This window comes from Pan paniscus, chromosome 1 (assembly GCF_029289425.2).
Source record: "Pan paniscus chromosome 1, NHGRI_mPanPan1-v2.0_pri, whole genome shotgun sequence".
NCBI classification, from domain to species: Eukaryota; Metazoa; Chordata; class Mammalia; order Primates; family Hominidae; genus Pan; species Pan paniscus.
In genome coordinates, this window is record NC_073249.2 from 33,333,440 (window position 1) to 33,345,720 (window position 12,281).

At 37.2% G+C, this 12,281-nt stretch overlaps 1 protein-coding gene across 1 annotated transcript in view; it reads left to right on the plus strand.

Annotated features, from left to right (window-relative positions):
* Positions 1 to 12,281, plus strand: part of USH2A (usherin) — an 800,680-nt gene that overhangs the window by 352,036 nt on the left and 436,363 nt on the right. Inside the window, exon 30 of the mRNA XM_003814150.6 lies at positions 1,318 to 1,509. Coding sequence (XP_003814198.3) covers positions 1,318 to 1,509 — 192 coding nt within the window. The remainder of the gene's footprint in view (positions 1 to 1,317; positions 1,510 to 12,281) is intronic.

Consider the following 12,281-nt stretch of genomic DNA (forward strand, 5'->3'; position numbering starts at 1 on the left):
AATGATCTGACCACAGCCCTATGCCATAAATTCATATTTACAATCTGACCACAACACTGAGCAGCTACATGCTCCCAAGGGTTGGAGAATAATTGCACTATTTAATTATTTTTGAGTCAGTTTTGCTGTGTCCCTTATGAGAAGACCATCTGTTAGACTGTACTGTACTTTGCTCTGTACCACATTTCAGAACTAATAAAATCAACGTCACTCCCACTGTCCCTTTCCTTGCAACTCGATCTTGTGGCCTGTGTGTTTTCTATAGGTGCCTGTGGTGTTTTAACTGCTCAGAGAGTGGTTCTCCCCTTTGGTGTTTCCTCTTATCTTTTATGTTCACTTTGTTTCCCTTAAAGCTGTCCTACTTTATTGGTCTGGACAGTAAAGTCGGAGAGGAGGAGATTTGATGTGGAAAAACCAGAGTGATCCTCCATCGACAGGGCTCAGGAGTCCATGAGCAGCTAGAGCAGGTCTCTCATCCATCATCCTGCCACGGAGTTCCTTGGGCTCTTTCTTTGTGTCCCCAGTGCACTCAGCTGTGATGAAGTTTTTACTGATCAGAACTGTAGAAATGTCTAATAAATAGTTAAAGGTAATAGATTTTTTAAATTAGGGGGCTCAGCTTGTAAATAAGGTTTTGCAGTTCTTTTAAACTTCCTCATTTTGTGATATTATTTTGAAATATTCTGCAGAACAAGTCCTTGAAAATGACTTTGTAGAATCTCAAGGGCACCAGCTCCTTTACCCCACCCCCACCCCCAAAAACTGCAATTAAGAATATATTCCATATATCATATCTGGTAGAACTTTGCTTTTTAAAAATTAATTAGAAAAACAATTGCATTTGGAAAATGGGTCTAGGCATTCAAGTACAACACAATCACATTTGTGATTTTTTTTGGCTAATACATCGAAGATATAAAAGTGTCAAACTACTATGTATAATAATAGTCTAATTATCTTGCTTCAAAGGGGGTACATCATTATATTGCTTGAACTTGTTATCTGCCTACCATCCACCTCCTTCTTTATGAGTGATGTTTAAACATGTCCGATACATTAAATGTTTTTGGAAAACCTGGACTAGACTTGAAAGAATGTTATGTCGATGGAGTTTTGATGGTTTTGAAATATCGCTTAAACTGAATGGCTCAAGATGTGCAGTCATATTAAATCAATGCTGAAAAGTTACAACTCTAATAAATTGTATTTATGCTAATGGTTGAGTCTGATTTACTGCGGCCATTAAAAGTGAAGAATAGGAGCAATAGTCTTCTCAGAACTGCCATTTTCCCTATTTTCTCTTTTATTCCTTCACAGCTCCACAAAGTGTGCCAACTCCCTCAAGAGTCCGCAGCTTAAATGGATACAGCATTGAGGTGACCTGGGATGAACCTGTTGTCAGAGGTGTAATTGAGAAGTACATTCTGAAAGCCTATAGTGAGGACAGCACCCGTCCACCCCACATGCCCTCTGCCAGTGCTGAATTTGTCAATACAAGCACCCTCACAGGTAAATGCAATCCTTTAACAGAGTAGACCCTATGAACTTCCTTTTTGTTTGCATTTTAAATAAAAATCTGCAAATGTTTTTTAGAAAAATGTATTAAATATACATATATTTTACCTGATTAAAAACAACAACCATCTAAAGTAGTGGAAGCCTGCATCTACCTAGGATAAAAAGGATAATTCTACAATGCGCATGGGCTCTCATGGATAATTTTATTCTAAGGTAGATATTCTCTCCATCCCCCAAAGATTACATCATAGGTGGCTATAGCCCTTTAACACCTTATAGACATCTTTTGGAAATCCTATGTATAAATATTTATTTCACAAAGCAAAAATTTACTCTTTGGGACTAGCCCCAGTTCATACCACTATTATTTATTGTAAAATTGCTGATTAAACCTAATTATCTCAAGGTGGAGGAGTCTTAGAGCCCCAGTTAGTTGGACTGGCAAATCAGTGAATCGATTTCTCACAGTGTGGTGTGCCATGAAGAATGATTATAATGAAATATACACACCACTAACACATCTCACACTCAAATTCATGCGTGTGTATTAAGAGCATTTTCAGCTTCATGAAATATTAAAGCACATTTAAAGGGAGCGTTTAATTTAAGCCTTTGATAAAAGGGAAGTAAATGTGTCAAATTTGACAGAAAAAAAACATTTTCCTCTATCAAAAAATCCTATAACGTGAACCATCAGAATGGATGTTAGAAAAGCCTTAAATATTTTCCCAACAAACCTGTTGGTCAATTCCCTCAAGACTTTACTTCCTTCTTTAGACACTTTGGAATGCACAGCCCAAATATACTACCAACTTTTAGCAAAAGAAAAACAAATTCACACCCTTCACTTCTTTCCTATTTTACCCTCCTTATCAAAGCCCAGCCTGAGTAAGCCCACAGCTTGCCTTTTCACAGGTTGCATATGGCAGCTACATGGGCTGGAAAATACCAAGTAGTTTATTGCTAAAAATGCTCAACCCCACTTTCAGATGAGCACTCAGTAATGACACCAACCCTACTGTATTTCCAGAATAGCTCCTTTCCCCATTCTCCTCATTAAATATTTTATATTTTTCCAAACTATACACGTTACCTCCCTTTCTCATCCCACTCAGCTGACAGCGTTCTATTTTAGATCATATTAGACACCATAGAAAAAACAATTTATTATATAGGATTTCTATTACTTTCTAACTACCAAATGTACATATTAATTGCATTTTTCTGCCTGATGGAGTTGTTATTAGGGGTTGGATGAATGAATGCACGCTAAAACACATAAAACCATTTTGATATATAGGAGGTGTGTGCTATGCTATAATTTTATTTTCATTATTATTTTTAATTTTCACGCTTTTTTTCCTTTCTGTTTTACAAAGCTTCTCTTATCCCATCAAAAATAGAAATCTTTACAAGTCCTCTGGACCCTGACTCTTTCTGTTTCTTCAGAGATGTTACTGATAGCTTATCGTCCTCTCACTTATATTTTTAACGCCTCTGTCTGCTGCAGTAGAGTATGGCCCAAGGACCAGCATTACTAGCTTCACTTGGGAACTTATTACTAATGCACATTCTCCTGCCCTGCCCACCCCACACCCGCCAAATCAGACACTCTGCAGTGTGGCTCAGCAGTCCTTGTTTTAACAAGCCCCCAGATACATCTGATGTATGCCAGCGTTTGAGAACCACTGACTGGGTGGATTCTTCCCAGGGTCATTCAAACTCTTTTATCTCCCATTGTTAAAAACCAACACACTAACCCAAACCAATCACAAAAATCTTAATTCTGTCCAAACTCCCAGCTATTGCTCCCTCTCTCCTCCTCTCGGCCTTCGTCTAGCATGAAGTATCTAAGCTCATTTTGTCCTCACTTAACTGGCTTCTGCTCATTACTTTTGTGACGAGCACCAAAAACTGCCATGTTTACATAGGCAAAAAACACTTGACACTCTATGTCTTCACCACTCTTCAGCATTCTCCACAGTAACTCTCTCATCATTTCTAGAAATATTTCTTCACTTTTGTGACTTTTCTGCTTGCCTCCTGGTTCTCCAGGGACCCTGTTCTCAGTGTCCTTTGCTCACTTCTTCTAAAGCGTGACAAAATATTGAAGAGTCTCAGGATTTAGAACTGGGCCGTCTTCTCTTTCTCTTTCATTTTTTTCTGGCTTGTTCCAGAAGCCTTATTGACTCTCATAACATCAAATACCAGATAGATGCTGCTATTGACTCCTAATTGTACATCCCACCCAGACATCCAAATGCCTGCATCCAATAGGTGTTTGGACACAATGACATTTCCAACTGGATGTCTCTCACCTTCTATCCGTACCAAACCTCAACTCTTGCTTCTCCTGCATTCTCATAGATACCTCCAGCCACCCAGTCAATACAATTTGAGAGTTACTCTGGACTTTTCACCTCCTTCACACCTCATATCCACAGTTGTCATTCTATTTTTCAAAATATGTGTTAAGGTCATCCATTTCTCCTCTAATCTACTGGCCAGCCCAAACTACTACCATCTTTTGCCTGGACAACTGCAATACTTACCTTCATCTTTTTCATAGCCTTTTTTTTTTTTCTCTCTCTCCCTGGCCGTGAGTGTATTCTACAGAGCATCCAACATCATGTCCCTCTCCTCAAAAACTTTCTTTCTTTTTTTTTTTAATTATACTTTAAGTTCTGGGATACATGTGCAGAATGTGCAGGCTTGTTACATAGGTATACATGTGCCATGGTGGCTTGCTGCCCCCATCAACCCGGCATCTACATTAGGTATTTCTCCTAATGCTATCTCTCCCCTACACACACCCTCCACCCCTCGACAGGCCCCGATATGTGATGTTCCCCTCCCTATGTCCATGTGTTCTCATTGTTCAATTCCCACTTATGAGTGAGAACATGCAGTGTTTGGTTTTCTGTTCCTGTGTTAGTTTGCTGAGAATGATGGCTTCTAGCTTCATCCATGTCCCTGCACTGCCTCTCTCACAATCACACTTTGTCTCGGTCTCCCCCTGCTTCCTGGGTTTCCAACAATTACCGTTGTAATTAATATAATTTAAAGAAATTTGTATGTAAATCCTTAGGAGAATTCCTGACAAAGATGATATAATAAATCCCTAGAAGTGGAATAACTGCATCGAAGGCTCTTAAGACATTGTATAGTCTTGAACTTGAAGTCAGACATTGATATAAATCTCTGCTATATACCTTCCCTGTGGATAAGTTCCACATCCTTCTGGATCCTAAAGTCCTAACCTATGAAATGGGAGAGTGATATTTACCTCAGAAGAATATTGAAAATATTAAGTGATATGATATTCTAGCTCTAACCCTTTTTAGCTGTGTAACTTGGACAAATCAATAAACCTCTGTGTGCTTTAAAATCCTTCTAGGTAAATAAGAATGAGATACAACTACATGCCTCCCAGGGCAGCTGTGGGGATTAAACGAATTCATATGTATGTAAAGCACATAGCACAGTGCTTGACATGTGGCATGCACTGTATCAATGTTACCTACAGGATATCTGTAAAGTGTGTAACATTATGCTTAATGCATGGTAATTTCTCAAGAAATGGATAGCAATTATTATTATTACTATTATTATTATTATTATTATTATTATTATTATTTAATGAAGTCTCACTCTGTCGCCCAGGCTGGAGTGCAGTGGCGAAATCTCTGCTCACTGCAAGCTCCGCCTCCCAGGTTTACGCCATTCTCTTGCCTCAGCCTCCCCAGTAGCTGGGACTACAGGCCTCCACGCCCGGCTAATTTCTTTTGTATTTTTAGTAGAGACAGGGTTTCACCATGTTAGCCAGGATGGTCTCGATCTCCTGATCTCGTGATTCACCCACCTTGGACTCCCAAAGTGCTGGGATTACAGGCGTGAGCCACAGTGCCCGGCCAGGATAGCAATTTTTACACTGCCCCAAAGGCTGTACAAATTATGCTTCCACCAGCAAGCAGAATGCAAGATTGTGCATTTCATTTTATCTAGCCAACACCAAGTTTTACAGTTGAAAAAAATTGCAAATTTAAAAGGCAAAATGTCAGAATATTGTTTTAGTTTGTATTTATGTGATTACTAGAGAGATTAGATTTTTAATATTTATTGGCCATTTCTACTTCTTTTATGATGTGCCTAAGTAGGTCCATTGTTTTTTATATTTTATTTTATTCTATTTTTTATTTTTTGAGACAGGGTCTCACTCTGTCACCCAGGCTGGAGTGCAGTGGTGCAATCTCAGCTCACTGCAAACTCTGCCTCCTGAGTTCAAGAGATTTTCCTGCCTTGGCCTCCCAAGTAGCTGGGATTTCAGGTGTGCATCACCACGCCAGGGTAACTTTTGTATTTTTAGTAGAGATGGAGTTTCACCATGTTGGCCAGGCTGGTCTCGAACTCCTGACCTCAGGTGATCCACCTGCCTTGGCCTCCCAAAGTTCTGGGCCACTGCACCCAGCTGCATTGCTAATTTTTCTATTGAATGATTCACATTTTCTCATTAAAGTTTTTCTCTGCATATGAAGAATAATATACATGTTTATCTCATCTGATGCAACTCCCCCAGTTTTGTCATTTTTTAAAAAATTTTGATTTGCATTTTTGTGTAGAGATTTAAAAAATATTTTATGTAGTTAATATAACACCCTTAAAATGTTCAATATTCTATGTATGATTTTTTAAAAATATATATTCCCCATTTAGGGTTGATTATTGTTTATGTTAGATATACCATATTGATAACATATAATGCATATTCCTCAAAATAGTAATTCTAAGGTTAGGATAAGAACAAATCAGAAACTGGATGCAGGGAGGCTTTTCAAATTAAATCAGCCTCTCCCAAGATTCTGAAGGATACCTTCTTGAAGGCGAGATCACACAGATTGTAAACCAATGTAAGGTAGTACTGGATGTTACTCAAAAGGCATGTCATACATGGTAGTGATGTATGGGGAGAAGAAAATCAGAAAACTGTTGAGCAATTGTTATTTATTTGTATTTATCAAATTTGTCACAAACTAAGGGAAGAGTTAACTATGTTAACTATGCATGCAGTTTTGTCAATTTCTCTGAGATATTTTTTGTTCGAATTTTTTGAGTTTTTATTACTTTTACACTTATTATTTATGTTTTAACCTTCAAAGTCTCATTGCTTTAGGTATAGTCATGCATTGCTAAAGGATGGATATGTTCTGAGAAATGTGTCATTAGGAGATTTCATCACCTTGCAATGTGCTTACATAAACCTAGATGGCATAGCCTACTCCACACCTGGGCTAGATGGTGTAGCCTATTGTTCCTGGGCTGCAAACCTGCACAGCATGTTACTGTATTGAATAGTGTAGGGAACTATAACTCAATGGTAAGTATTTGTGTATCTAAACAGATCAAAACACAGAAAAGGTATAGTAAAAACACTGCATGGTAATCTTATGGGACCACCATCCTATATGTTGTCTGTTGTTGACCAAAACATTATGTAGCACATGACCACATGGCAGCAACTTGGCTAACATCCTTTAATTCAACATTGTTTTCTTATAAGTTTGATGAGAAAATTAAAAAAAAAAAAAACAATCCCTAGCAAGGGCCACTCTCTGCATGGAATTTGCACATTTTCCCCATGTTTTTGTGGGTTTTCTCTGGGTACTCCAGTTTCCTCCCACATCCCAAAGGTTTTCCCCTTACGTGAATTGAGTTGTCTACATGACCCCAGAGTGAGTGAGTGCAGGTGTGTATGAGTATGCCCTGTGATGGTATGGTGGCCTGTCCAGGGCTGATTCCTACCTTGAGCCCTGAGCTGCCAGGATGGGCTCCAGCCACCCACAACCCTAACGTGGAATAAGCAGATTGGAAAATAAATGAATGAGTAAATAGAAATCATAATAAAATAAAAATTCATAAAGTCTATGATAATCATACAGATGCACAGCAATAAACAATTCAGTATGACAGGGCTCAGCAAGCTGCCCAGTCTGTGATTGCTGGGGTTTGAACTTCATGCTGGTAGGCGGTGCTCCTTACAATGTTCACTTGGAAAGCATTTATTCCTTGATTTATATACCACACCACTGTCACTCACTGATTCACCAAAACTTGAGTAAATCATTATTTCGTTTTGATTAATCTTTTGTAAATGCATATATAGCACACATTCATTTCAATGTTTAATATTAGTAGTCTATAGAAATTTGGTGATGTTTTGTGACCAGAAATATGCCATAGGATCTTAATTCTTTTTTACATCAATTAGCCTTTGGGAAAATTGGGTTTGTTGTATATCATTTCACTTAAAAGTGATAGTTTACAAAAAATTCCAATGACATTAAGTGAAGACTTCTATATATCTCTGCAGTTTTAGTTTTATCTTTCACTTGAGATTCTCTGTATTTAAGTAAGGGAGTCACTCATTCATACTTGTTTTTATAATTGATATAATTGGTCTTCTCTCTGCCATCATGTTTTATGCTTTCCAGTTTTATTATTTCTTGTTTTTTAGTGATTTTTTTCACTACACTTCTTGCCAGTGTGTACTATGAATTCTTTGATGTTTTTTTCTTTCAAGGAGTTTGCTTCTCTCAATGCTAAAGTGAGTCATCAAGGACATATGTAGAAGGTAATCTTAAAGACTAAGAAGAACTCCAGTATTGCCAGGTGGACTTTTCATTGTGAAGACTCAGGATAATGAGGAGGGAATGTGAATTGAGAGTCACCAAAGCCAGCTTGGATAATTATCAAAGTCAGAGAATTTCCCAGTAAACAAAAGGAATACTAGGAAGTGAGATGGAAGGAGCTGAGAAAGCAGAGAGCCAGAAAGCTGGATTTGGTGGAGATGTTAGGGGTGCAGAGATTGTTTTGAGGCAGCTGCTTTGCCAGTTGGTTGAGAAACCAAGGTACCAAAAGAGAGAAAAATCGGTGAAGCCTATATAAACAGTTTTGCTATTGAGCAGTTTTGCTACTGATCTTGAAAATAACCCTTATTTAGCATTTCTGAGGTGACTTTTGTTGAGATTTTAATATTTAAGTTAATTTTGGTTGTTAGAGTCATATTTAAATAAAATAATTCTGACACTGAATGTACAAGGCAATTTCGCTTTATTGGTTAGCATAGGGTTCTTTACCAATTAAGTTTAAAAAATGCTAATCAGAAAATGTGCTGTTTTATTTCATTAATTTTTTGTTATATAATAAGCTCTTTTATTCTTCAGATTTGGGTCTTTCTTCAGCTTGGAAAATTTGCCATTGTGTTTATGATCATTACTTCTGGTGAGAAATAGCAATTTTCAATATTGTATATTTCTTCCCAGGTTGTCTTCCTCATTTTAGTAGTTCAGAACACGGCTTGTAGAGTCAAATCAATCTAAGGTCAAATTCTGCCTATGCCACTTTTTAGCTGTGTGATCTCAGGCAAATTTAAAAACATATCCTTACATAGGAGTTTCCTCATTCATAAATTGGGGGTGAAAACCTTATTTATATTATGGAACTGCTATAAAGATTAAAATGAGTTATGTAAAATATTTTGCTCCGAAACAGGCACATAGTGAGTGTTCAATGAATTCATAGTTACCTTTATAATCTCTGAATTACAGTTTCTGATTTCTGGGTTATTGTCCCATAATTGTTTTTATTTCCGTTTTCTGATTTTTGCACTGTTGATTCTACTCTTTGAAACTTCTAAGATGATTTTTAATTCTTCTAGTTCAGTCTTTGATATGATCTGCCTTTTTCCTCATCTAGCTTGCTTTGATTTCTGCCTGCCTCTTGAAATTCTCAATTTTTGTCTTCATCTCTTGTTTACTGCTTACCTTCTGTCTCTTACTTAGTGGATTCCAAGTTATTTTAGATCTTATTAATGGCATGCAACTCATGATTTTTAAATTTTACAAGTTTCTTGAATTAAATCCTCCCTAGAATATGACAATCTTCCATAATTTGAGGGCTATATTCTTATCCTTCTTTCAAGTTACAGTTTTTCCATCAACTAAATATACTTCCCCAAACTCAACTCCATAGTTTAGTTGGCTCATCTCTAATATAACCTTCTGACTGGGTGTTTGCATGGGAAAATTAAACTGTTTTCAAATCATCTTACTGGGCATCCAGTTGCTGTTAATAAAAGCCTTTGCTAAGATGATGACAGGGTTAGTGGGGTAAGTTTGCATTAGCCTCACAGCCACCCTACAGTTTCAGCTCCTTTCTTCCCAGTGTTTGGTAGAGTAGGAGTGCTGAGAGCTTGCTGGCATTTTGCTTCCAGTTTAAGTTTGGGTTTGCCTAGGACTTTCCTTCTAACAGTCCATTGTCTCTGCCTGGTCTCGTTTTAGGTATTTATAAAACTTTGGTCGTTTCACTGGGATTCTTACAAGGTGGTAGTTCAAAACTATAGCTGTATACTGAGTCAACCGGGGAGTTTTAAAAAATATACTGATGCCTGTGTGCCCCACGTGCAAAATGTCTGATTAAATTGGCCTGGAATGTGGCCTGGACATTTGTACTTTTAAATTATCTCAGGTAATTCTGCTGTACAGCCAGCACAGGGAAACTCTATTTAAAGGAGGAGTTTGTCACCAGTGATCACATTTAAGTTTTATCCAGATATTCTTATAACTTTCATTTCCCCACTGAAACTCAAAAATGTTAGGAAATAAAAAACTAAATGTATATAAAAAATAATAAGCTATTAAAAGTAAATAGAAAATACTAGCAAAGGAATATCATAAGATGACAAAAATTAAGTGTAATAGTTATTGGGAAGTGGGATTTTATGTTCAGACTTACAAAAAGCAGAAGGTAAAAGCAAAGAAAATTATTAAAAATGAATATCAACTAAGATAACTGAAGAAAACAGAATAGTGAAGCAGAATATTTACCATTCATGAATTTGTCTATCAGAGGATTAAATGAGATAAATCCCAGTTGCAATGGAGAGTCCAAGGGTTAACAAGCCCGCTCAGGAGCAAATGGGCCCCTTTGAGCCACAGGGTCTAGATTCTGTGCCCTCCCAAGGCCAAGGTTCAGAGCAAGGAGTTCTTTAAGGTTCATTCCCTCAGAATAGAAAACCAGAGCCTCAGGGTAGAAAACCCTTCAGTTATCACTCCTGTGTATCTTTAGATTTGTTGAAAGGGCTCCAATTAACTCTGGGTAGCTTTTGCTGATTTTCCCTGCAGCCCTGTTAACATGCAAAGCTGCAGCCCAGAGAGACAGGACTGGCGTTTCCCCTCAAACTGAGGACTGCTCAGAAACTGACTTCACAATTTGATTTGAAATTATTTCAAGAATGAATGGATTCAAGACTTCGCACATATATGAATTATTTTTTCCGTAAGGTGTTTAAACATGTAAACTTAATTATCAGCATAATTACTACAGCACCTGGCATCAAGTGTTACAGATATAATTGGTGTATACAAAATATTTTCTCAATTTTATTGTTGCATTACATTGAGCTAAAGTCTAGGGCTTATATTGCTTCTTCGGGTAAAATGATAAATCATAGTAATATTATTTACTATTTGCTATAGTTTGGCAAATGAATCAATAATGATAAGAATAATCTTCCAGATGACCCACATATATCTACATTTATGTAAAGAAAAAGACAATTTATAACACAAATAATAATATAGCTTTTGCCACTAAAATTGTTTCAGTCTTTACATACAATGGACTTAATTTTTTTTACCTGAATGAAGTGGGTTTCATACTGAAAATCTGTCTCTAATTTTTGCCTCTTTTACATGGCTACTGTAATAATTAGTGACTCTCAATTCTACTGGTCATAAGGTGATTCTCAGATTACTTATAAAATGCAGATTTGGGGGTCACTCACACATGATTCTGTACATCTGGGCTAGTATTTAGCAACTTGCATTTTACCTAATGCTCCAATTGTATTTTTGGAAGGTTTATGAACCACATATTGAAAGACACTAGTGTAGAGGAGTGGTCAGCTTAGACTGGAATACTTTCACCTGCTAGGCTTGCAACTATCCCTGCTTTATTCCTGCTTCTGGTTCTAACTGTGTTAGCTTTGCTGCCAGAAAAATGCCAAGGCAAGTGAAGAAAGAGAGGCAGTGTCAGTAGGACCCCTGAACCCCAGTAGGACTCCTGAACTTCTGAAAGGTCCCAGAAGAAAGGAAGTAAGAATTGGGGATCTTGATAACATGGATTCTGATTCACTAGGTCTGGGAATATGGTGTTAGATTCTGCATTTCCAACCAGCCCCCTCCCACTCTGTCATGCCCCATATAGAAAGGCAAGGAGCTCACTATTTGTATGGGAAATGGAAAAAAACAACAACAACAAAGAAAAAACAATAAAATAAAACAAAACCTAACTCTCAATTACAAGATGCCCCTTAGGTTCATATAAAAGTGAGAGCAGTATAATTCAATGTAGGAATTATCATTGTAATGTCTTGGTAGAGCCTTGCCTGCATGCATTTAAGTTACAAACATTCAACTACATATTTTGGAAATGGGTAAGGGATGGAGGAAAAAGTAAAAAAGCAAAAATTAAACAAAACAAAAACCTATAAAAATAGTGTCGTAGGCAAAGGATGCTATCCAGTACGGAAAATGTCAACATCTGTTAGCTGGAAAGAATGTTTGAATAATTTTAGGGTTTCCCAATCATTGACAAAGAAGTGATACTCATTGTTTGGGTGTCTACAAAAAGAATGAAGACTTCAGAGCCCTGAAGAATCATTGATTTCTGAAGAGTTAGAGGCATACACAAAACCAAATGTACTA